Here is a 27,133-nt window from a genome sequence, read left to right as displayed (position 1 = left end):
TGGCTCCAGGTCCACCTTCCTCAGCCGCCGCTGTTTCTGGTCACCATCCTTCCTGGACTGCGTCACACTGTTTGGACGCGTTCGGTTCGTTTCATCAGTCAGCCATTTTTCTTGTTTACCCCTTTCCGATCACACTACACACCCCACACACGGTACACCTCTCACCCAGAGCAACGATCAAAGAAAAGACTAGAGGCTTAAATTAACCGTCAAAAGCCGTGGAGTTGAATTGAACGAGTGAGAGAGAGAGAGAATAAAAGAGGTCCACTACGAAGGCACTGTGGATCGTTCTTTTTCTTTATTGCTCCGTGCCGTTTCCCGTACCATAACCTTTTCCTTTGATTGAAAACATTTAATTTATCATAACTTTATGGTTGTTAATATCGTCCAGTTTTGCTTTGTCGCGATCTTCTTCCCAAGATGGATGCCCGCATATATGGACGGTCGGTAATGGCGTTGGAATGGCGGCAATGGTTTGGAGTGTTGGTGTTTTTATTCGTCGAATGTAATGTCAGAAGAAAAATCTGTAAATGCCATTTGCAGGCTATGATATGTTGTTTTTACTGTTTGTGAGATGTTGTCTGGATGTATTTTGAATGTGCACAAGCAATTAACTAACCTTTACTGAAAATTATTTCGATTCATTTTAATACAGGATTTTTTAAATTTAAAAATTAGTTGTATCGTTAAATCATGTAATTTTAGGTACAATTGTACACACAGTAATAATATTTCAACAAATATATAAGATATTGAATGCATCTTCAACGAGTTTTTTGGAATCAGCTGATAAATCATGAAATATGATTATTAAATTTGATCTATGAATAACTTTATTTTACTACTTACTATGAAATTACTTAATTGAATGATAAAAAGAGTGATCTCGATTGCATTATTGTGAATTGTGGCATAATAAAAAAATCTAAATTTTTTAACTTAATCGTCTCAATCCAACAATCCAAATGATAGCGTTGCGAAGAAATGACACTATTTGCGGCAATCATTGCACATTCAACAGTTCTTCTAAGTGAACCGATTTTCCCATGTTAAAAAGCACAAAAATGCATTCCTCACAATCTGCTTTCCATGTCGTACGAATTCTTTCCCCAAAAACTTGCGTACGGCCACACAGGGCTGCTGATGCTGACAATGAGCAAATGACGATGACGAAATTCATATGGTAACGTTCGAGAGCATCCTTGCGCTTTCCGGCTGCCGGCTGTGTGCAAGCATCATCCTGTCAGGACATGCGGTGATTTGTTTATCTCTTCACCCGCTGCATACATCACACACACACTCACTGGTACAGGCGCTTACATGCATCGCCTGGAAAAGATGCTCCACAGCAACAGCCAGCCACACGCAGCGGGTATGAAGCGAATAAATGTAAATTAAAACCGAAACACCTCATTCATTTGTCAGATTTTGGACGAGCAACGGCAAAACAAGACTCTCTCGCACTTGTAGCGGGGCCCCCAACAATCGGGTTTCGGCACCGATGGATTCGCAACGTGTTGCGCGCTTGCTGGCAAAAGCTGCGTGATATATTATTTTGCGCCGTGCACTTTGCGCTGCTTCATTCGCGCTCGCACTGATGGACCACAAACGAGCGGTTGTTGACTTGTTGCGAAACAGTGGTGCAAAAAGGGCAGCCGAGTAGGCGAGAACCCACTTGCCAGGAAACCAGCCAGCCAGCCAGCCAGCCAGCCAGTCAGGCAGCATTTATATGCAGGTTGCTAGATGAAAGGATTCTGCCCTTAACGACGGAATGACGGTGCTGATGATTGCCTTCGGTAAGGAAGAAGCCATTTATCTTCCGGATTGAAGCAAAACGAGATTCGGTTGTTTGTGCTCGGATGGTTCTACCGTTAGTAGCGAGCTGTACTTGATTTTTTGAATGTGATTACTGTTGTGCTAAGTAAGTACATTGGGAGGTGGAAACAGAGCTTTTGTTTCGATGGTAAGAACACATTATACAAATACACACATTAAACAGAACGATCTCGTGTAAATTCCGCATTACCGAGATTTTGAAGGATTGCATTCTTCAATCGTGTCATTATTTCGTGTGAGAAGCCACGAAGGATCCATTTTCACCATAATGTGTCTTGAAAAACAGCTATAAACGAATGACTAGAGTGAATCCTTTTGTTGGAGGAAGAAGTTGAACACAAAGGCCATTCTTTACAAAACATTCATCTAATTTAGTTGCTAGATTGAATGTAAGAAACTAATTATTTTGTGGGGCTTTTCACTCCGCTTAAATTTAATATAAATATTAGTTTCTATTGAATAACAAACCAATAACTTTAAATGCGTTTCAAAACCAACAAATTATTGTCTGAACATAGTTTATGATCTGGTTTGATCGCAAAGATCACAATTGGTGCATATTTCATGCACTCTGCAGTTGTTCAGCATTCCTTAACCTTCTAAACACTTTAGCATTGGTAAATGAAAAGCTTTCGAAAATTAATAACATCAACACTAAGTATTTTGTGTGTATGTGTGTGCATGTCCAGCGGGTACACGTGACAGGATACAGAGCCTGTCCACTTCCCTTGTATGAAGAGTTTCAAAGTTCTTGATGTTGGAGGAAGGTTTTTGTTGTTTCTATCACTGTCAGGACCATTTAGGGCAGCACACTAATGCCTTTGGGTCATCGTTTCTGTTTCATTAGCATCCATCAGGGATGGAATAGGCAAGGAAAGTTGTTGGCCTTTGCTTTTATATCAGCGGGTGGTTGTGGTTCGAGCTAAAAGGAAGCGGCCATCATGTTGGCGTTGTGAGTGTGTGTGTGTGTACGATTCATTGAAAAGTAGCATAGGAGCTGGCAGGGTGACAACTGCACAACCCACTATCAGGTTCCCGGGGCCATCATCATATGAGATGATGGTTTGCATGTGTGTATGTGTGTGTGCGTTGTGCGTTGTGCGCCTTGCTCTGAAAACCCAGTTGCTGGTTGCTCTCAAGGAGGTTTATCAGGTTAAATTTCTTGTAGGTAATTGTTGTACATAAATTGAAATATTTTAATGTACGCATATTACTCTGAAGCCAATATTTACTTGATATATGTTTGTCAATTAGCAATTAAATGGCTCTGCAACAATTTCAAATTTCTTTGTTTTTGAGTGAAAATACTGTCATATGAAGTGAATTCAATGTCCTTGGGAAGAGTTAAATCATTTCCTAGGGAACAATATTAAAATAGATACATTTTCTACTTCAACAAGGACTTATAGAACTCTGTACCAGTAAACCAGTAAGCTATACTTCCCAGAAAGCCAGCAGTTGCGTTGATCGGAGACATTCACCCGTCGACACAGTGCCACTGGAAGACTCGGCCCCGGACTTGCGGCTAGCTTCTGTTCTTGATTAGACAGTCAAGCTCCGAAAGAGACTGTCCTCCCAGAAGGCTTCCCGTTTCGCCTGCGGCGAAGTAAACTTAATGGGTGTATTATTCGTTCTTTCACTTTCTATTGTTTCATGCACACCAGCAAATCCTTTCGCAATGCTTTATCCCCACACAGGGAGGGCCCCCCTCGTGTTCGGAATCCGTTAGCTCACTCCACTGTGCGCAACCGTTAGCTGGGCCATCCCGACTTGACTGACACGATGAATAAAGCCGTGCTGATGGTTTCGTCCTTCTTCGCTGAAGATTCTGGTTTCCCCTGTCCGACTACTGATCCACTGGCATGCTTGAGTCACCCGTCTTATCATTCGGATTGTGAGGCAGTGATGACTTTATTTCTCTCTTTCCACTTCTTTTTCAGTCTCTCTCTCTCTCTCATTTTCATCCAGTGGTTTGCCACCGAAAGCTTTTTTCTACAAATTTAATTATTTCGAACTTTGAAACACAGTTCTCATCTCCACCCCCCGCCACCCCCCTAGGGTGTGATTCCAGTGGCATAATTAACTGAATCTGAGACACTCACTTCTTTGTGCCACTGGCCACTGGTGGCCGCTGGCGGTACATTAGCGGAACCTGCTGAATTGCATTTTTATGCGTCATGGTCCATGGTACCGAGGGGTTTGATGTGTTGGAACGCGCGAGTTGATAAGAGCCGATGTGCCGGGTGCTTGCTGAGAAAAATTGCTTGGTTTTCGTACAAATGGACGGCGAATTGGCCGCACAAATAATTAACAGAACTTTGCTCGAAGGGCCAAATTTGTAGCCATCAAACGCGCGTTTTGCATTATCATTGAAGGGGTTTTTGTGTTGGGGTAAAATTGAAACCAGCTTCTAAGTCCGGGCGGCAAATGAATGGTGACTGGATTCAATTTTAACAAAAATGCTTAAATGGTGCAAATTTAGATTACGATTTGCAAAGGGTCCGGATTGAGTGAAATATAGAAAGTTTTGATAGTCTATTAGCACGAGGACAATTTGGCTTGGTATGGAAAAGGGATGGAATAGGGGAAGTGAAATTGGATTTAAGTAATAGCAGTTTGACTTAATAAAGACCATTATGAAAGGTTGAAATTAGTCTATCTGTAATTCAGAAGAAATTCAATTATTTTTTGACGTACAAAATAAAAAATCAAACTATGTGACAGTATTCAACGAAAAGTATTTGTTAGTTCATACTTTGTGTGAACTTCCACACGTGTGTGTGTACTCATCTACAAATTCATGATTGAGATTTAAGCATTGTTAAACACTAAAGAGCTGTATTAAGGAGAATTTAGACATAAAACACCGAATAAAATAATTTAGTACAATTTACAACCACCTGATACAGGTTTCCTCTTCATTAACACATAATGTGATTATGCGTTTTGTCATAATCATAACTTTCCATTCGTTAATTCCCACCCTGACGGCCGACAATGCCAATGTGCTTTTCCGAACTGGCCCAGCTCGAGCTCGATTACTGAATGCTGGTTGATCCGAGATGAAAGAACATTGCACACGATTCGCAACACAGCAGCATATTATTCAGTGACACATCAGCACACTCCTGCGGTAACGAGTAAGTGTTTGTGTCCCCCCAAAAAACCGTATCACATTGTATCGGGGTTTACCTCAGCCGAGGCACAGTCAAAGCCGGCGCGATGCAATACCAACCATCAGTTTTCCGGTACATTCTACGCCACCGTTCCCCAGGAGCCCCCGTTTTTCCCCTCTCAAGCCGGTCGTAGCGATTCTATGTGGTAGCGATTCTAGCTCACGATTTGCAACAATCTGGCCCCCACTACACTGATCATCATCAGCCCCGTTGTGCGGATGCGGATGCAAAACTGCAGTCAGTGTACCGTCTAATCTCGAACCCGATCCCTAAACCGTTCTGCCATCATAAATTTATATACAATCACGTTTGTACAATTTCATTTCAGTTAGATTATATTTTGAAGCGCACTGTGGAAGCGCTAGAAAACGCCCAGCCCTGTGCAATGTACTGGCGGGGGGGCGGACGATGCGAGCCTGGTGTGACACGTACCAGCAAAACAGCATTTGGTGCCACCGGGAGATGAAAAGTTATGAGTACTCATCGAACGCTGTGTGTGTGTGTGCGCCCGCCTGCATTTACGACGGACGGAGGTGTGTTTGTTGTACTTTTACGCAAGAACAGTTCACTGCCGCAGCTCTGGGTAATCTCGATTCAGGGTAACGGGGTGTTTTTTGTATTGGATTAGGAATTGGATGCAGTTTTTGTGTGTGTCCCTAAAATGGGGTAAGCAAATCGACTGTACATCAATGAAGATTCATTGGGACAGAATTGTTCCAATCCAATCATGCAATGGGTTGCAGGCACGGAGGTTCAAATGGTTGCCGCCGTCAACAATGGTGCTTCGATTGGAGATGTATTTGATAGTTTTTAATTTTGTAATGCAAACTTTATGGTAATCGGGAGGTTGAAGAGAGAATATTTTGCTGTATCTATTGGATATTCTTTTTATTATAAGTAATAACTTGAGGAAATTTGAAATAACGACAAAGTAAAATAAACACAGTTTAAAGAGCTAAAGTAAGCTTTTAGTTTCTTAAAACAAATGAAATAGCTCTATTAAATCATTCTTAATTTGCTTAAAAGAGTTTCAGATTATTTTTATTGTGTTTTGGAAGATATATTTAAAGTTCTTCAATTCTTCTTTTAACTGCGTGCATTATTCTGAACCTTTTAAATAGATTTAAGCACCAAGCTTAAAACGGTACATCATGCTAGACACAAAAAAACATTCTCATTAATTAATGCATCTACAAAGCTAGCCAATACCTGTAGCCTTCCGGGCGTTTTTGGTGAACCCTATAATTGTGCTTATAATCACTGCAAGCACCCTAATACCACCTACTTTATGATGATTGTTGTCAATATTTCTCCTATTGATTCGATTGTGGCTTCCGAAGCGATGTTCCTGTTCCCATCATGCAGTAAATGCATGTCGATGATCCTGTCTACTATTACTACTACACCTAGTACTACCACTGCCACTACTAATACCGACTCTCTCTCCAATCGAACCAAAGCATGGTCTTGTTTATGGGGTATGCTCAATTCATTACACTGGTTTACGGTTGGGGTTGAGGTAGCACGCGGGAAATGAGGGTAGCTTGTAGTTGATTCGGATATTTAATTTGTGATGTTCAACTGATTAGCCAGATATTTGCTCCCAACCGGTCGTAATCAAGTTAAGTGTAAGCTCATTATCGGAGATGCAATAAAAAAGGAGAATAGTCAAATAGCACGCTTGGGATACATATCAATATTTAACAACTTATTATTGTTTTGTCCCTGCTGATGTCCTTTATTTCGATTTTTTAAGGTAATGAGTATCGATTTTAGTTTTTTAGTAATGAGATCGATTGTTTAAAAATGGTACAAGTGTTTGAGGTTGAATCTCTATTTTAGAGATAAATACTAAATTAATTTTAATACGTAGCTATAACATTAATGTGTTGTATCGTTTGATACAATGATTGATTTGAGGTAAATATCAACAAAATAGTGAAAATTTACAATCACAATACGAATTTTCTGAATTTATATCTCATGTTCTAATTTAAATTATCCAAAGAACCTTGCTTGCTACTCACTGCGTGATTTTTCATTATCTGTCGAGTTTTGTTGCTGCCACTAAACATGAAAACAAAAGCCGTCTTCCTAACTTTTTCTCCAAACAAGTGTCATTTCAATCCATTCTTCGCTTTCTATTTAAGTGTCCACAGGCCCTCTCTACCCGATCGCTAGTACGCTGCGCTGAGTATCGGGAAATTTTTATCATTTTTGCAGCACAACCATCATCATCATCGTTGCACTCCACGCGCAAAACTTGTCGAACGAGGGAAGAAGAAGCTCTGCTCGAGCAGAGTGTGAGAAATCAAAAGCGGGAGTCTGCTGCTTCAGACGGCGGTATCCGATCAATACTCAAGAATTTCCATCAGGAACGCCTATCAAAATGCGTTGATGGTCTCATGAACATTTTACTTAATGACAGCGGTGTGCGCCGGGGGAAGCAACGGGCCCGTGATGCGGAAGCGTGCGGCATAGACAATCATTCTCATCGAAGCGAAAGCGAACGCTGCGGCAACGCGAAAAATAGGGATGCACATTGAGGCAGCGAAGGTTCGCACCGGAGAGGCTGACGGGTCTCATCGGCTGGAAAAGTGCAAACGAGCTTTCTTTTCTTGTCTGAATCGCGGAATGGCGCGGGAAAGCGAGTGCGGAAATGAAGGTTCGCAAGAGGTTATGGTTTCATTCTGTTTATTTGCAGACATCATTTGGTTGGAACTTGTCTTGAAAACTCGTGGTTCAGTAAGTCTTTTGTCTTTCCGTCAAGGAAGAGACCGACCCATTTCGGTGCATTTGCTTCGTCAACGCTGCTTGTGCCGCTGCTGCTGCTGTCGTATTAGTTATTTACAGTAGAATGACGATAGTTGTGCCGTGACCCTGTCAAAGAGATGGTTGTTGCATCTGCCGATATTGGAGTAACGGGTAGCATTTATGCAGAAAAAAGGAAGCGAATCATTGCAGGTGAAAGATGGCAACACAGAGAGGCTCAACATGTCATGTTAAATAGTGTTTTTTCCATCCATGTAGCATTCGAAAAGCATTGTTGCTCGTATTTGATAGCTTGTAGTTGTGAATTGTTAGTCTGCTTACTCTTTACTAGGTTATTTAGAGCTTAAAAATTTATATAAATCAATAATAACTGTAAAAAATGTAGTAACTTCTCTTTCAATTCAACTAACACAAACAAAAAGATATTTCTTTATCGCGAATTTAAAAGCGTACCTCACACGACAGCAAACACTGGTTTCTCTTCTTCGTTCTACGCAATCGACACTCTAAAATAGACGCGTGAGATGATTTTAGTTCGGCGATAAAAGGCCAATCGTTAATTTGAAACGCAATAAATAATCTAAATACAAAAATTATGGCCACAGCTCCGCATGATAAACGTCACCGTGGATCGCATAATTTAGAATTAATAATCTAATATCGTGTCAACCGTGCCGGATGTCGAAATTGATCGTGCAGAATAGACCTACCAAACCAGTCAAACGTTGTTTGAAATGATCTCAATCGAGGCACGGAACTTAAGCCGAGTAAGGTAAGAGATATCATAAAAAGTTATGGACGGGATCAAGTAGGCAATCGATCGAATGGTTACCTCAAAGCTGTACGATTGACGATGTTGCAATGAAGATAACTGAGTTGTATCAAGAGGCTTTGTCGTGTTCAGTATCAGGCTGATTCAGGAATCCATAACGGTGTTGAAGTAATGCTTGTTTTTTCATGAATTTATTAAATAGATTCTTAATTGTAAAATGATATCGTCACAATTTTTGAGGCGAACAATCTTTATCCACTTTATCAATAAGAGATTGATTGTATCCCTTAAATTTCAGAGTTCTCTTAATTTATCGATGCACTTATGTTTTTATCTATTTAGATTAGTTTGTATACTTATTTTATTATATTTTATGAGTTTTTTTGTGCATATTTCGTAATTTGAAACGAACTTTTGGATGGTTTACTCCCCTAAGCATTCATATTAACCTTGCCTAGAATTAAAAAAAAAACGGAACTTTTCCATAGAGTCGCACTGTCAAGATTCATTTAAGGAGAAACACAATGCCTTTGATTATTTTTTCTTACGTCAGTTGTTACGATAATAATATTAAATAATTTAATACTCTCCCCTTTTCCGAAACAAAAATTACATACAGACGCATATTTTTGTCAGAAATTCATTTTTCATATATTGGTTTCTGTTGCATTCTACTGTAGAATATGTTTTTTGCATTCAACTTGAACGCAACAACCATAAATAAAAACATTAAGCTCCGAAAAATAGATTGACCATTTCGCTTCGATCAAATTTAAAACCGGTCGTTCAATCAACATAACGGGGGGGCTGATGGGGCATTTTGTTTCAATTTTTAGGCTATGCTGCCGTGACACCATGCCATTCACCGTTTACAGCTTTTTGCTCGACCGCAAGTGATAGCGTTTTTTTGGGGTTGGCGAGGAGGGCTGGAAAAGGCAAAAGACAGGAAGACGGCGCAACGGTGCGCTTCACCACTAATGGTCCCGTCCCGATCAAAGAGACAAGCTGTCAGGTGACGACGACGATGGAGCGGAGCAAATGTTTCGATGGTTAATTTATTTTCTATCTTTGTACGGCCAGCGCCGCACTCGACACCGGCGCTGATGCATTGATGCACTAAAAATGCCAATCGCGTAAGTGCACTGGCGACATTACAACACGGCGATCATTCGTGTGCCGCTATCGAAATGACATCTGTACTATCGGAATAGCGGGCCATTCTTTGGCACAAAACCCCGGTCCCGGTCCAACCCACACGACCCTAGCCCACCGGCAAACGTTGACGTGGATGTGCGACTAATCGAAAGCATTTCGTGCGCGTTCCGCACATTTCCGCCCCGTGGACACGCTGCAAAACGGTGGAATATTCAAAACATGAATATGCAAACACACATGTTGTTCGGTAAATTTCATCGCTCATCGATTTATTCATCAGTTTCCGTCAGCCACGGAGGGTTGAATGGTCAGCCCGTAATGGATTCGGAGGGAAAGCTTTATGGGCCAACAAGGTTTGGAATGGATTTGATGGTCGATGTGTGCTTTTTTAGGCAAAAATATCAAACTATCGGAAAAGAAGAAACAAAACATGAACAATTCATGGTTTCAATGTTGATTGACTGTGCAATATGCTCATGATTTTTGCACAAATATCCTTTGTTTATCAATTTATATTAAAGAACCTCACAGTGCTATGAGAGCTCTACTTATGGTAGAAAGAAACAAAAGTTTAGAAGACAAAACCCAAACCGTCGTCGTCATGTTGGTCATCTCGGATTGAAGTTGAGCGACTTTAACAGCACGAGCGAAGCAACCATTTTCGAAATTGGATATGAATTTGTGCTAATTCATTCGCCAGAAAATAGTATCCATCATCTGCCAAGTGCATGGGTGTATGTTGGAGGGAAAATAGATTTCTCAAAAGTACGTGCTGCTCGTTAGAACATTTTCCCTGACCAAACGCCAACCGGTCCCGGCGGGGTGGGGCGTAGTGTCTCGTGCGGGAAAGAAAAATAGCCAATACTGGAAACTCAATTCCCGTCCGTCTTTAGTTTACCCCTTTCACGTACGCCCACCACCATCACCACCACCTCGTGGCACCACCACGGGTTTTCGTGGCTAGGAATATACGTATCCGCCCGGTCCACTCATCCAAACACCGATCCATCCAGCTGACATTCGTCTCAGCTCGAAAGAAACGGAAAAGAATTGAATGATTGGCATGATATTTTTCTTGGCCTCATCCCAGCGCGCCCATCCCTAAGCTTCGTACCCGTGCCCCTTGGAGCGGGAATCGCTCGTTCGAATGACATGTACACATGAACACAGTGATGAGCAACGTCGTTGGTGGGTGATGTGACCGGCTCAACCGGACCCGGTTTGGGCAGGACAATCGATCGCTGCTGCTTCTTTCGGGTCGGTTTGGTTGGCTCTTACTCCTACCGCTCGGCGCTGCCAGGCCAGCTGCAGCTGATGAAGCTCGGTTCGCTCCGCAAACAGGAACGTGTAAGTAGGAAAGTTTTCTTGCACGACGTTTGTGTGAGATGAAGATCCCTCTATGTCAACCCGGTAACCGGTAACCCCACCACCGTGCTCCGTGCCGTGCGTTACCGATGCGGTATGGTGCAAAGTTTCCACCCAGGGAAAAGCAATGTCATTTTTCTTGCTCTCGCTGAAAATCATGTTACTCTCTGGCTGTGCTCTGGCTGGCTCGTCTCGTTCCGTCGCTATCGCTAGCCCCGTTGCTGACGGCATGAATCAATCCGGCAGCGCCGACTGGAACCGTAAGATGATTAAATTGAATTGCACAAAAACAGAGGATTTTTCGGATCCGGGTTTGAGGCTCTTTTTACCCGGTCGAAATGTTTCAATACTTTGCGCTTGACTGTTGGATGCAATATGTCAGTGAAGAAAATGTTCGATCACAAAAGTGCTGCAAAAAGCTATGATTATTTTCTCTCTTTTAAAACATTTTGATTTGTAATAAAGAGGACTCATCAGCAATACGGCTCGGCCGTCCTTACTGAATCATAAATAAAAGGGAAATTATTCGATAAACTTAGTTTACCAAAATATGTGGCCAACTAACGTACATGTTTGCATAATATGTAAATTTATCGAAAAAACCCTGATAATTTTCCTAGATAATTAACAGTTTTTAAGACTTCTGTAATTAATATTTTTATTGAATACACAACTCCTATATTGTACATAATTTAAATAAAAAAGGAATAGTTTAGTAGTCTCATGGAGACGCATGGTATCCAATCAATATTAATCATTCTTGCACTCAATGGATCGCCTGTTTTATGCTAAGACAATTTATTTTCAATTTTTTAGTGACGTTTATACAACACAACAATTGAACAAAATTTCGTTTTCAAATTACTTTGCTTTTCGAATGAATATGTAGTCCCATAATCTGTAGGCAGCAATTGCAGATGCGTTAATGGTTGAGAACATGCTGACATATTTGTATACTCTATAATTCTTAATAATTTGATCTAGATTATGTTTGAACTGTCTTTTATGTATAACTATGTTTTTATAATTATAATAATCACGAGATTGCTTCTGGCCCTTTTAACTTGTAACAGTTTTGGGTGTTTAAGAAAGAGCAGCAATCAACAGAATATCCAAAAAGTGTTGTTTGAATTCTCTTTTCTTGTGTTTCTTGCGTGTTGATCATCTTTTGTCCTATCGTTAATTAAATAAAGTTAATAATTAACTGGATAGTACATATTATAGTAAATTTTGCCTTATGAGATAGCATCAAGTTTGCATTTTTAAACATTTAAAACTAGAACACACCTTATTTATGTATTTCATAATCATTGTCTTCCTTTTCACACTTCCAGCGTCCCATTTGTATCCCGATCAATTTATTATACGAATTTGAGCAAACATTAAGCTGCTGGCAAGAATGATGATAATGATGGGCTGTCAACAGGTCGTCGCTCTGGTAGCGAGATGGTCCAGCCGTGTCAATCCAGCGTGGCATATAATCTAATCATTTCCGCCTGTTTTCGACGTGCGACACAACCATTTAATCCAATTGCGGATGTCATCGGGCGCTAGGCTAGTTGAGTGATGCAAGATGAAAAAAAAACAGTACTGCTGCTTCACGCTATCTCCAGTTCGGAAATCATGATTGACACGTGTCAGAGAGCAGTGCTTTGTGGTAAGCATTGTGAGAGGAAATTTTATTCGGTTTTGATGTCATTTCTTTCCTGCCACCTTTTGTCGCTCGTCAAAACGTGTTTTTATCAATTTTTAAAACATATCGTCTCTTTTGCATATTTTGCTTGCTTTATTTCATTGTGGCTAAAATGCAATATAACAGATTTTTGTGGTTGGATTTTTTTCATCCTTTAATCCTCAACAGACTCCATCCACCAGCTCCATACATTTAACATTCTTATTATATAGCACGATGCATCAAAATGAATTATAAGTTTGTCAACTCGCTTCCCCAATGACAATGAAAGCGTCAACCCACCGGACAGCAGCAGCAGCAGCAGCATCACTGTCCACAAGCGCAGTAAGAAAACTGTGGCACAAATGAAAAGAATTGTGTCGGCTACGGTCATGCCAAAGGCCAGCGTCAATATAACCGAAAGACCCACCGTCATTTATTTTACACCCTGAGCTTACAACTCCCTTGGTGTGTGTGTGTATGTGTGTGTATCCCAGTTGGCCATACAAAAAGTATCCATGTGCCAGACCCTGCATCCCAGCCAGTTCGGGTTGGTGAGCGTGCTTAGTCACTAGCGACACCGATGGCACAGCTGATGAAGGATATGGTGTTCATTATTTACTGTAATGGGTATGGGTAAGGCGAATGCAATAAATACATGGAAAATATAAATAATGTAGGTAATCTGTGAAGAAATATTTCGAATATGCTGTTCCCCGCTGAACCCGCCAGATGGACAGAACAAACGGACTAGGGTTAAGCAAGCTAGCAAACTATATGTTAACACATTGCTATGTATTCTGACAATGCATTGACAGTTAGACTTTTAAATATATCTAGAAAAAATATCATGTTTCATGCTAAAGCATTAAATTAACATGAAGAATACTTAACAAAGCACAACTTTTTTGGTTGGTAAATGCTTTAATACAAGCACTATTTTTGAAACCATTAAACAATGCTCACGTTGCACTAAACTTGGCCTCTCACGCTTTACGCTTTTAATCCCAAACAGCCACCAAACCCATTGTATTGGATCACAACAGGAACCAACCGGATCCATCATGCTGCTTCTTGCTTTGTCAGTACTCAACTATTTCGTGCTCGGTCACTGTCTTACGCTCCATCAAACACTGTAGCTCATCATCCCGGCCAGCGTTATGACGAATGTTTCATCTCAACTGTACTAGCCCTGCTGCTGCTGCTGCTGCTGCTGAAGATGCTGATGATGATGATTCCACCACTCGCCACCGTACAATTGCCCATCTTGATAGTAATAGTTTCACTTTGGCTATTCGGATTGCGTGATTTCGTCTTAAAACAAACGGCTATGAGTGTATGTGTGTGTGTGCAGGAAGGGCAGCTATACTGCCGCCGAAGCCCGGCAGAAGGCAGAAGGCCCGGAAGGAAAAATGTGCAACATTTCCTCTCCAGCAACACGGGCGTGAAAAGTTCCCCAACACGTGCCCGAGGTTCGCCTGTGTCGAACTTGCGCCATCATTTTTCCCACCTTTTCTCCTACTCTTCAAATCATCATTATCAGCATCATCATGGTCATCCGACAATATATCAACGCTGACTGGCGCGCGCGCGAAGAACACGGGGCAGCGCTACACAACAAGCAAGAGCAGGCAAAGGAAATCTTTCCGCCACGAAACAGTAACAAGAAAACACACTCCATCCGATGAAGAGCGAAAGCAGGGTGCACCCTGGCGAACCGAGAGGCGAGAGGGTGGAAAAATGCTGGCAAGAGAAATGGCAAGCCCAGTCCAGTGACACTGCCGGGACGAAGCAGCGAGCAGCGTATGGAGCGGAACTGGCAACTGAAGCAGCACGCGCGGTATGGTGCGGTGTAGTGAAAATGTATAATAATCTGTCTTCTTTCACCTCACATCAATCATGAATCATCATTGCCATCACAGTGGCCGGGGCTGGGCAAAGGAATCATCGGGCCAAACGTAGGCGATGGTCGTCTCCCGGTGACCTTGCATTGCACTCACATCCCCGTAACACCCGGGATAGGGACGAGGCGAGTGCTGAAGTTTGCCAGTTGTGAGAGGTATCACGTTTTCTACTTTTCCGTGCTTTTAGCTGTCCCTCGGGTGGTAGTCGAACGACCACTATGTAGCCGGTGTCCACCATTCCCGGGGACCACCATCGGGGCCGGCTGCACAAGCGACAGTCAGAAACTGTTCCCGGATTGCTAACTTTCAATCCCCAGGCCACTCATTTTGTCTGGAACTTGCAACTTTTTCCTTCGTTCTTCGCTCGCTCCCGGGTCGCTTAAGGAGCAGTGGATAGTGGGAAGAAGTTCACAATTTTGGTAATCATACTTCAATTATCTTTGTAACAATATCAATTTTTCAAGCTCAAGCTCAAATTTTTCAAGAAGCATTATGAAGGTTTACAAGCATTTTAAAAGAAATGAGCTAAAAAGTACTTATAATCTAGGTTGAACGAGAGTATTAAAATTGCATGCCAAATGAATGAAAATCTGATTTCTGATCTATTTTTAAAGTACACAAACATAAACTATTAACACATAAAAAATGTCAAAATGATGTCAAAAACATATATAAGGAAAACTAACTAACCTTAAAATATAAATAAAACAACTTTATGCAACAAAAAATTGATTATGACCACTGTATGCCTTTGGTAAATTACCAGTGTGCCGTAGCGTTGTTGTGGACACCTTCGAAGCGTCTTATCACGAATATCGCTTCTTCCGTCATCTTCAGCAGAAAATGTGATTTGATGTTGCCATCAGTTTACGGGTTTCGAACGTAGTTATTTACAGTACTGGCCAGGGAAGGCCAACATTGTGCTGCTTGTGATATTGAACAGTAGTGTTTAACAATTTTAATATTATTTTATTTATTCCAGCGCTGAGCTAAACTGCGTTGTTTTCATTTGAATTTATCACATCATCAAAAAAGTAACAAATATTTTAACCAGAATATCATGAACCGATCCAATATGAACATATGGTCATTGATACTAGCAACTCAAAACATGATTGCCGATCCCTGTAGTGGAGGATGGCATGGCCGGACAAAGCTCAGTCCCAGCGGAATGGAATGATGAGATGAGTTATGGGTGCCATCGTGAGGAAAGATGTGTGGGTCCTGGATTTCTGGTCCCTTTCATCCATCAATCCCCGCAAGCGCAACAGCGGTAGAGGTGGTATTAGTAGTAGTAGCAGTAGTAGTAGTGGCAGGCAAAGGCGACGTTTCGTCCCCGAAATCACTCATTCAGCCGGCATCCATCACCGTCCAGCTTCAGCGCCAGCATCATCTTCCAGTCACGCACGGTAGCGATGTTTTCGTCATATTAAATATTATGGTCTAGTTATTTTCCCGTCGTTTACACTCTGGCTCGCTGATGACGAGACGAACCGTGGCATTCATCATACGAATGGTTTCTCCATTCGTCACCGTCGCTTGTCCGTTTGCTCTGCTCCCCTGCCCGGGCCAGTTACACCTCCCCATGCGACATTCCCATCCCTTGCTGGCGAACTTTGTTCGTCCATCATTGACTGTGAATGCTGGAGTTTAGGTCGTTACGTCTCTTTCCCATTTGCTGATTCCTTTTCTCTTCCTCCCCGATGGTTGTTTGGGAATCAAACATCGAAGGTTCTCGTACTTCTGGTTGCAAGTCTATGGGGATCTCTGAAGAATGGGCACATTGAAGATTGCACAGATACATACAAACGGAAAGGGAGCGAAAAGGGGAATCTCGTCTGTCGTTTCTTCGATATGACACTACGAGCAAATCAATCAAACTGGTTCCTCTAATTTTCTTGATGTTTAATTTCACCTGTGAGGGATGGTACCAATTACACAAGCAAATTGACAACGTTTGTAGAATGATATGTTTTGGATCAACTATTCTACAAAGATATGAAGATTTGTGCAAGGTTAAACATAGTTTTCGTACAATGGACATTTGTGGAAATGCATAGCTATCATTTGAGATATTGTATATATTTTTTGTTATAATTCTGCTACATCCTACACAGCCATAGTTGATGGAACTCTCATCAATCCTTTTCATTGTCCACTTTACTCCTGCCCCAACTCACACTCAACTCAACAGAAAGGAATCAAAAGCAACACATGAAAAATCACAAGGATGACAAGGTGATTTTTAAGAGTGACCGAAAGTGAAGGGATGCTCGTAGGGAAAGGACTATTCGGAAGTACTATTTTTCTGCATGGTTGGTGAGATGTCCAGGGGCAAAAATCGATTCCTACTGATTGCAACCCATTTGATAGGTTATGGTTGTCTGCGAGATTGATGTGAGTGGAAGGTGAATAATGTCTGATGACAGGTGGAATGGTAAGCATTGCTCATACTGCCGTTCCATTTGGTAAGAATTAATACATTTCTATACACCAAACAAACTACGTGATGTATTATTTTCGTGTATTTCAAATATTTGAAGCTTATTAAAACATGTCAATATTTATCAGTTTAACGTACTTGGTTAATGCTTCAAGATGGCAAACGACAACGTATATTTTTGAAATAAACGTTTTCCATTCCTTTTCAACAACAACATTCCATAAAGAATATAACCATACCCTAAGGGCTAACGAAGTCAATGATTCATTTTTCAATAATGCTCTCCGACAAAACGGTCCATTTGTTGCTGTCAATGCATAGCTCGTGTTATCGTAAAGCCTTCGACCGATCGCTTGTATTCCGGCCATCGATCGCACACGATCCTCAACCATTGCAAATGCGAAAAGAGTTGGTCTTGAATGCTTCCATGATCAACGGGTTTACATCCACAAGCTGTCTGCGCCTTGCAATCGTTGCTATCGATTCTTGACTGCACTTTTCTGCCTCGGAATCTTCAGTTCAGGGTAGGTCACATTGAGAAAACGAATCATGGCGGCCATCGAATGTAACGAATGATCGTGTCAATGGTTTGAATAATGACTGACGGCTGGTATGAAACTATTTCAACGTATGGGAGTGGTTGTGTGCCACAAGATGGACGTAACTCATATGGAAGGAAGAGTCCAAGATGGATTTTAAAACAGTTTTAAGACCTCTCTCACTCGTTCTACGTGTGTGTTCACGAAAAATCGATTTTCTGTCGATTCTTGGGACGCTTCTTGAGGGTTGTGTCTTTCCTATTTTCTGCTCTTGCCTCAATCCGTAGGAGTTTCTCGGTACACACGCACTGCAACGAACAACATACACAATGAAGCACACCTTTACAACATCTTCCTCCTTTCCTCTTTGGCCCGCTTTGGATGGGTGAGAAGATAAATTATCGCTATTAATTAAAGTCTATTTCCAGCGATATGAGTTAATAATACGCACACGCTCAACCATCCTGGGGCTGCTTCTTGTGCTGTTGACGGTGTATTACTGCTCATACAAGCCAGTATGTTGGTGAGTCCTTAGAGAAGTACGACCGAGTGAAGAAGATGAGCAAAGTCATACATTTCTATCCTCATCTCACACTGGTCACTTTTCATACACACAAATACACAACAGTGAGACCATCTTGAGAATGTCAGAGAATTGCATGAATCAACGTAAGATGACACAAGATGAGAATTCAAACTACAAATCAACTGTTTTAATCTGCAACAGTATCAAAGCGGATGGATAACATTTGAAAAAAAAAAACATATGAAAGGCTTTAGTGAAGCAACGCTGTTAATTCGTTGTTGTCCCTTTTTACCATCTTCATTGAAACGGCTCCGCTCTCGATGCATGTTGTCTCCTCACTTTCTCCATGTACTGCGCCATTCCCACACACAGCACGACTGAATATCCCGCCAACAGTGGCCCTAAGTGCGTTGATATGGGATCCTGGTTTGATGCGGTTGCTCGATGTTAAGAACTTCATCTCCCGATTCCTTGTTTCTCTCTTCCGTCCACAACCGAACTGACCCCAGGCACATTTCCGAAACAAGACGCAGAGTGGTGTATGACAATAAATCAAATAATCAGTACCTTTATATTGTTTAAATTCACATAACTCATATCGGTGTTTTCTGTTTTTCATTTTATTTCGTATCGTTGGCATATGTCTTACGCCAGGATCCGATGGGTAGCTGGCTCACAAATACATCGACAACTAAAGAAAACGATTGACTGTTACTATGTTAACCTAAAAAAAACCATTTGTGAATATTTGTTTCACTGGTTGTTTGAAAAAAGGTTTCAAAAGAAATGCTCAAAACCATGGTAAAATTGACGGAAGTTTCTTTTGGATGATATTTTCATTTTGATATCAGTTTTCTAAAGTATATCGTCCTTTACAGATATGTCACACACTCTGTGAGCATTGATTGATCGTATAATTTGTATCGGGAGAAAGCGTCCATGAAATTTTCCTCCCAGTCCTGGCTACAAGAAAGTGACCTTTCTTTCCATACCTTGCTTGACAAGGCCATCACTCGCATGACTTCAACAAATGTCGCAAAACTTCCAACAGAGCGCCCGTCCAGTGGTGGACGGACGGTCCAGTCGTCTATGCACCCAAGGCGTCAGTGATGGCGACAAACCGATCGGGCTTATGAAACCGGTCTTTTTGAACGTTGTCCCGAACGCCTGCCAGGTGGAAGTCAACGGAAGGAACGGCTGCTGTGGGCAGCCATGGAAAACCGAGATGGAGGCGTTATTCCATCGTGCCGAGGGCCGTGCATGCAACGATGAACCGATAGCACCGAATGCACTCTTTGAAAATCGCTCGCCCGTTTGACCGGCACATGCACCAAAGCGAAACAGGGTGAGAACCAACGAAACGATGCACCATATTTCAACGCGCTGGCAAGCTCCAATTAATCAATAACTGAAGAATAATCAAGAAATGTTCAAATCGTTTAAAAAATTACACCGCACCCCGCTGCTGCACACCAACCGTTGGAGTCGTTCCTGTTGGTGCAAGTGAAAACGAACCATTGCAGGCCACCCAGTCCATCTCAGAAGCTTCCGTGGAGCTGCTTGAGGAAAACGATGAGTGCCAGAGAGGGAGAGTGATGAAGCGGGAGCACCTCGTACTTAACTGCGGGAGACGCTTTTTGGCCAATCGTGTACGTGCCTTGTACCGCTCGTATACCTCGTAGGTGAGTGATGCGCGACGGGATGTCTGGATCGGGTCTCCGGATCGAGCCCCACAAGCGTTATGGTAGACGGAAGAAGAGTAATTTATGGGCCCAACCTTTTGCACATTTAATAACTCTTTTTTTCTCCGCCGGTTCACGTTGATGGTTCCATTTCTTCAACACTTTTACATAAACCCCACATAAAGCTGACTGGAACGAGTTTGCTGTGCGAAGGACGGGTGATCGGAAGGGACTCTCCTCTGTCCACACTCCAACGACTCACTTCTTCTGCTTCTTTGGAAGAAATGGCGAAACCGTGAGCCGTGAGTAGCTGTGGGTAACTGATGGTCAGCGCAGCGCGAGCCGATTTCCGGAAAATGAATCTTCATAAATCAACATCATCGGTGTATCGTGTAGTGCAGGGAATATTACGCCTGGTTAAAGGTTGCACTGGCAATGATCGCCCGACACGGGACGATGTGACTGTAAAACTTGATATCGTTTCGTCTTTCTTGTGCAACTGACACAGTCGGTTGTGTTATGTTTAAAATAATAGTAAAAATCAACTGAAATAACGCAACTTTCGAGCTTATAAACATATTTGGGACAAAAATCGGTTGTCATTACTCTTTTCAGTTCTTACCTAATTTGTCGATCAGTCTGTTCAAATGACAACTCCAAACCGTGCTTGAAGGATTCATGATGTCTCTGGCGTCCCGAAAATCGATTGCACCACGGCTTCGGTCCGAAAATGGTATCTCTGATAGAACGCTGTCCGCCAAACGAGGGATCCAGCTTGAGTTTCAATAAAGTTTTATCTGAAAGTAATAAATTACGTCCAGCCCCGGCCAGCCGAACAAGACAAATCAAGCCAGAAAAGGGATAACAGAAAAAGCACATTCCGTGTTGGCAGTGTCACACGGCCCGTCGATGGTGATCATCATAAACATATCACGTTCGTTTGACATGTGTTCGCTGTGCTTGATAAGTTTCTTTCTTTTTTTTGTTTCTTTAGTGATAATCGTAAGTGGACGATCGCTTGACGTATTTCTCAAGTTTCATTCAATTAAAAGAAATGCATTCTGTAGTTTGAGAGTTGTTTTGGGTGATAATTCTGATCTATATACATGAAGAATAATTCAATGGATGATGAGTAGTTCAATGTTTTGAACATGTTGTATGGTTATCGTGCACTTATGAAGTAGAACAAGAATATAATCGAATATAATTATTTAAATTACTTAATTCACTGTGTCTTGAGCAAATGTAAGTGTCATAAATATATGCAATACTCATCATATCAACTATTTGCTTATTTTTAACATCTGCACATCTCTGTTGCAGGATGGGTTATCTTTCATGTTACGCATCCGCCAAGTGTTGTCAGACTTCTACAACTGGGACCATGCATGCTGCATGTTTCACGAGTCCATTTTACACTAAACAACTGGTATCTTATCGCGAACAATAAATTTCAAGATTGGCCGTTGAAATTTTAAGACCAAACGCGATTGTTGAGAAATGCTGATTCTCGTCCCAAGGTGATGATAACGACAAATGGGACTCTAAACAGGTTTTGATTTTGACCGAATCTCATTGTTTATTCTACAAACATTGACACATGGAGCTAGTATGAAGGACTATTGACTCAAACTCACCAAAATTCAGAATAACAATGATAGACACTCCATTATAAATCCTTGTATGCTACATTGAAATTTGTATTAGATTTAATCAATAAAACATAATTTTATCTTACATGTAATCGTACAGTTCCAAAGGGGAGAACTGAAAAGAAACAACTCATTGGATACTGATTTATGAACCATTTCGGAACAGAAGCAATAATTTATAAATTAAAATTATGACACTTCATTCCACTTCAAGTACAGCGTACCTTTTCTATGCTAGTCAACAGGAGTCCTTTTCAAATACCGAAATTCTCCTTCACTCGCTCTCTTTCTATCTTGCCAAGCATCTATACGGTAAAACAACAGGACGTGTTACCGATTGATCAATGAGAAACCGACCCAGAAAGGTTGCAAAGTTAAAGTACATGTTCATAAAGACCGTGCAGCCAAGCCACGTTGAGCATCCTTTGCTTCGGCTTTTCACTCATCACAACGGGTTTCGTGTGCCGATGCAGTGAGCGGCGTGGCGTTTATTAATTTTATTAAACACATAAATCGTAAAAATGTGTATCCTGGCTGATGCACCCCACGGTTGTGACGATGTGTTGCGCTACATTAGAACGACCCGGTGACGCTGATATTTTCATTCAGCCCATGGTGCGTTTTTCATGTAACACATTTTGAGTTTGAAGCGAAATGTGAGCGATTTTCTAATAATTTTATACTCATAATAGAAAATAAATAGATGGCATTAAAGTAATATAATTGTTTGAACTCTCTTCTTCTACTATATTATGGCAAAATAATTAATTGATATAAGATTCAAAACTGTAAGACCTGCAATTCATACGTCTTGTGGTAATAACTAATTATGCTTATGATAAAATCGGCGGTAATGCAATATCATGGCTCATGCTGAAACAATTACGAAAAGCATCAGCAGAATGTGTTTGTTCATGCCATTTTCAGAATCTGATAATCGATTGATAAATGCCGCTGTTGGATTGCAGAAAAATGTGCTTCAATTTAATATCCCACCAGACCCAGACCTGGCCAACACCCCGGCCAGACACCGCGAGACGTTGTAAGACTACCTGGAAATATCACACACACACACATACTGTGCCAGTGACAATGATGCAATGGACGCCGCGTATGCATCGACCTTTGGAGGCGTTTGTAAGTTGCCGCCTCATGAACGAGTAAATTTGCATCGGTTAGAGCACACAACACAAACCATCGCGATGCAAAATGATGTCCATTTATGAGCCGCTAAATATTTTCCGGTGTAGAATCTACGTGCCTGTGCAGCTCGGTTCGGTAAACCGGCTTATGTTCGAACCGAGCGGGACGGACGCACGTGCTCGGGAGAGTGTTTTGTTGATCGGTTCGATTGTAATTCCATGAGCCGCTTAAGGAGCAATTTTATTTATGAACATCATACCCTTGTAGAGCAAATATAGCGCCTACATACTTGGGGCCACACCATAATTATTAATGCTAACGAATCAATTAATAATAACGTCAACGGTGTTATTTGTGACCGGAGAGGTGTTTTGAGCGATACGGGTTTAAATGTGACTTACTGAAATACTGAATGAAACGAAAAACTGTGTATTTTTGTAGTAAGTGACCCAAATAGACAACAAAATCCTCAGATCAATATGTAAGGCGAGTTTGTACTTACCTTGATCGTTGCTGATCCACCGGTATGAAGGTCGTGGCTGTTGTTTGGATCGCATTTTTATCCTTTTACTATTTTATGTAATTCCTGACGTTAAGCTATCACAAATCAGTGATTGAAATGCAAATTACACTTGTGACATATTGTTAAAACTGATTTACTTCAAATATCAAACAAGAAAGGCATTTATTTCCTTAAAATAAAGATTTTCTATTGATAGCAGAATCCACACGCGTCCGGTTTGAAGTTCTGAGAGGTCTGAAAAAGAGAAAAAAAGAATTCAACTTGATTATAACATGCCATTTACCAGCGCTGACCTGTTGATGGGAAACAGATCATCACTTTGCTGCAGATTGTTTGACATCGTTAATGAGAATTAATTTTTGGTAATGTCAATTTTCCAACCTCAAGCTTACGTGACAAGCAGCCCACGACCGACGGAACAGACCGGAAGCAGTTTTTAATGATAATTTAATTGAACAAGTCCATCGTGCTTTTTTATGCGAATCCATGCTTCGATCGTTGTCATTTTGAATGATAATTTGTCGCATGATGGCTGTTAGCCTGTTAGCGACAACGCGTAAAACTGCTGATATTAGATGAAAGCACGAGTCTCACAACACCTGCAGATGGATAAGAAGACAAGCAGAGTGCGTTCCATGTCCAGGGCTAGCTAAAAACTCCGGCGAATCTGATGACAAAGTGCTATCAACTGTTATCGTGTCTCATCGACTGCGACAGTGTCCGTGGCGTCCATTTGCATGGCCCAAACGAAATCTGCACAGTTCCCATCACGGTCTTTGATGGCAATGCGAACACATCAACACTGGTACGCCTGTTTCTCATCACGGCTTGTTTGGAGAAGATAATTTAATTACAAATATTTAATCGTTATCGCGCTGCTCACGATAAAACACGAAGCATCTGGCATTCATGCAACAAGCACACCGTGGTCATGATGCCTGAATGTAAACTTGACAAAATTGTTTGAAGTTGTTTAGCTGTTCGGTAGAAATTTTCAATACATAAAAATGGTTTTCTAAGCGAATGGAATCAGTTGTAAAGAGAGTGATTGTAGCACGAGATATTTTTATGTTTTTGATAAATTCATGTTCAAGCATTTTGATCAAAGAACCATCTACAATCCGCAAACAATACTCTGAATTGATATGTAATCAATTCTGATCTACTACATCAATTCAAAAACAGAGTAGAGGAAAAAAAAATAGTTTATTTCCATTTTGGTCGCAGCTTTACTCTCAAGACCCTTCTCTAACGTGTCGCATCTTATTTTGGCTAAGCTATCGTCGTTACCGTTAATTTTCATATCCTTTGCTATTTTGTTTTCCACCTTTGCGTTCCATCCGCCATGCGTGTGTGTGAGTAGACTCCATGCAAAGGTTATGTATAGACTGCCGTTCATCCTGCAACGGCCTCGATCATCTGGAGACACTTTCGAGCGATGCATGTTTACGAAAGGATGCGAGCACCATTTGGATGGCTCCTTCTGCTCCCGGGACAGTCTGACAAGCGGGTAATGTCGACAACAATTGATGTCCAACATAAACCAGCTACAAATAAAGCATAGCCCACTCACCCATTATCTCTCACACTCTTTGGGTGACCGCTCGTCCGCTACCCCCAAATGCCGGTCAAATGTCGTGCGAGTGGACGAAACCGTCATCTCGTGTTGGACGTTGGCTTGCAAGTGGCGAAGAAGATGGACTGATGGGAAGGCAGGGGCCACACGTGGTGGACGATTTTCCTCGAGCAGTGAGATGAAAATCGTCCACCTATCTGGTGTGTTCTGAAGCATAAAAATCACCGTTATTGATTTTCCATCTAGTCTCCATCTCTTTCTGGCACATCGTTCAACGGAACCCCTCTGCATGGTGTTTCATCGGCTGTTACGTCTTTCGTATGAAGAATGTAGATGGCATAGCTTCCACTCATTCCTTCTCGGCTTGAGCTCACATCCTTTATCGGAACATCCTTTTATGCCCATCCATCGTTTCTGAATATAGAACAAGTTTTAATCGTTTGTTTTTGTATTGTGATCTAGCGACTAATTTTTATATATCTTATATATGATCTTTTTTCATTCCCAAAATAAGAAAACTAATTATCGTAACAATCTTAGATCTTAATGTTTAAATAAAAGACGCAATATAATTTATCTCCATGCTTTAGTAATTAACGCCATTTTCATCTATTCTGAAGACTTACTTTTCTTTATTTTCACATCTTTGTTATGTTTAACTTCAACAGTCAAACCTACAATTGTAATCAAAATTAGAATTGATGATGTTGTTTACAACCGCAATGAACCAGCCTCGAGCATCTTCATTCAAAATCCAACGCCTTCTAATCGCCCTTTTTTAACACATCCTATCAAGTGTGAGTGAGAAGGCCTATTGGATACAACCTGCCGTCGAAATGTTTAAATCTGATGGATTGATCTTTTCTTGAGATCGCTTGGCTTGTACAAACAGGTTATCTGAGCGTGATGCACTACCGAATCTTCAACACCTTTACTTCACGGCATCTCGATGACAGTGACGAATTTGTCTGACCAACTGGCTCAACCAGATTCCCCTAAGCGGTTTCTTGCGCTCCCCGTTGGATAGTTGACGCGCTGATGCATATTTGCAGCGATCCGCTACATCACCGAATGCGACGGGATGACATTTGCATGAGCTAGCTGCAGTGGTGCGGCTGCATTCGTCGACGCACTGACACTGACGAGCTGACTTTTACAGTGACGAGTCGTGAATTTGTGTCTAGTCATTCCACTTTCCCGCTGTTGCGCTGGGGAAAGAGAGCGAGCGAGCCAACGAACAGCTGCGAAATGATTAGCAGCGTCAATCACAGCTCGGTTGTGATCCCACTTGGGGCCCTGGACCGAAATGGGATGATTTCCCGGCAGATATTTATATCCCCCGACGTGACATATGAAACACCGCAACCGCTAATAACAATCATTACCCGAGGCGTTTTATTGCGAGCAACAAATAGGTGTCATTTAGTGTGGCAGATCATTTAGTTTTCCTTCGTTTGTTCTGGTATGATCACGGGTACAAATAAACAGGTTTTCGGTGCATAAAAATGTAGATCTAGGTAAAGATTGTGATTTTATCATTAGAAGAACAGTTGAAGTTTTCAGATACATGGTTGAAATTAGAGTTCTACAAGTGAAAATTATTTTAATTTATTAACGAAATGCAATAAACTTATCTTTGTAAGAACTGCCACACAATCATTTATAATTTTTAACATTGTATAATGTAATTATATAATAATTGCATAAATAATGTATTGTTTGAGAATACTTTTGAAGGATTAAAAAACTAAGCAATAGAGATTATTATGAAAACATTCAATGCCGATCTAATTACTTTTAGATCCTCATATAAAAATTAAATGACTAAAGGCATACATGAACATACAAAAATGTCCGATTTGTGTTTCTCTTTCGAATCATTCGTTTGAGACTCCAACGGTAGCAGATGAATTGTCGCGAGCACGTTTAATTTATTGCTGACAGTGACGAATAAGCAACACACAACTTTTACTGACCTTTGAAAGGGGGTCGACTCCATACAAAAGTGCTGAGTCTGTTTTGGGATTTGGTGAAAGAAACTCCAGACTTGTGTATGTTTATACTTTTCAGTGACTTTGGAAAATATTAAAATATTCTAAAAATGTAGTTTAGTTAAATTAACCAATAATTTTAACCGATATTCCGTACTTCCAAACAAAACTAGTAAGACACACATAAATGAGATTCAAAGAAACTAGTCGCAATTTTTGTGTATGAAGTAAAACTTGTAACATTACTTTTCATGTGATCAAAGTGAAAATTCCTTTCTGACACCATCTGACACCCAACACCATCACGCATGACTCGAACCGCGCAAGGAGACGCACACGTACGAATTCTTTGAACTCACGATGCTGAAACAGTTGAATGAGCGATGCGCATGATGCTCAAATTGTG

General features: G+C 41.2%; 1 protein-coding gene across 1 annotated transcript in view; it reads right to left on the bottom strand.

The window, feature by feature from the left end:
- Positions 1-27,133, bottom strand: part of LOC120900316 (protein tiptop) — a 174,060-nt gene that overhangs the window by 128,074 nt on the left and 18,853 nt on the right. The window contains exon 2 of the mRNA XM_040307141.1: positions 23,140-23,394. Within this exon, the coding sequence (XP_040163075.1) occupies positions 23,140-23,194 (55 nt within the window). The 5' untranslated portion in view covers positions 23,195-23,394. The remainder of the gene's footprint in view (positions 1-23,139; positions 23,395-27,133) is intronic.

The sequence above is a fragment of the Anopheles arabiensis genome, chromosome 3 (assembly GCF_016920715.1).
Source record: "Anopheles arabiensis isolate DONGOLA chromosome 3, AaraD3, whole genome shotgun sequence".
NCBI classification, from domain to species: domain Eukaryota; kingdom Metazoa; phylum Arthropoda; class Insecta; order Diptera; family Culicidae; genus Anopheles; species Anopheles arabiensis.
Note: the sequence above shows the minus strand (reverse complement) of the source record. Positions and strands in the feature narration are given on the sequence as shown.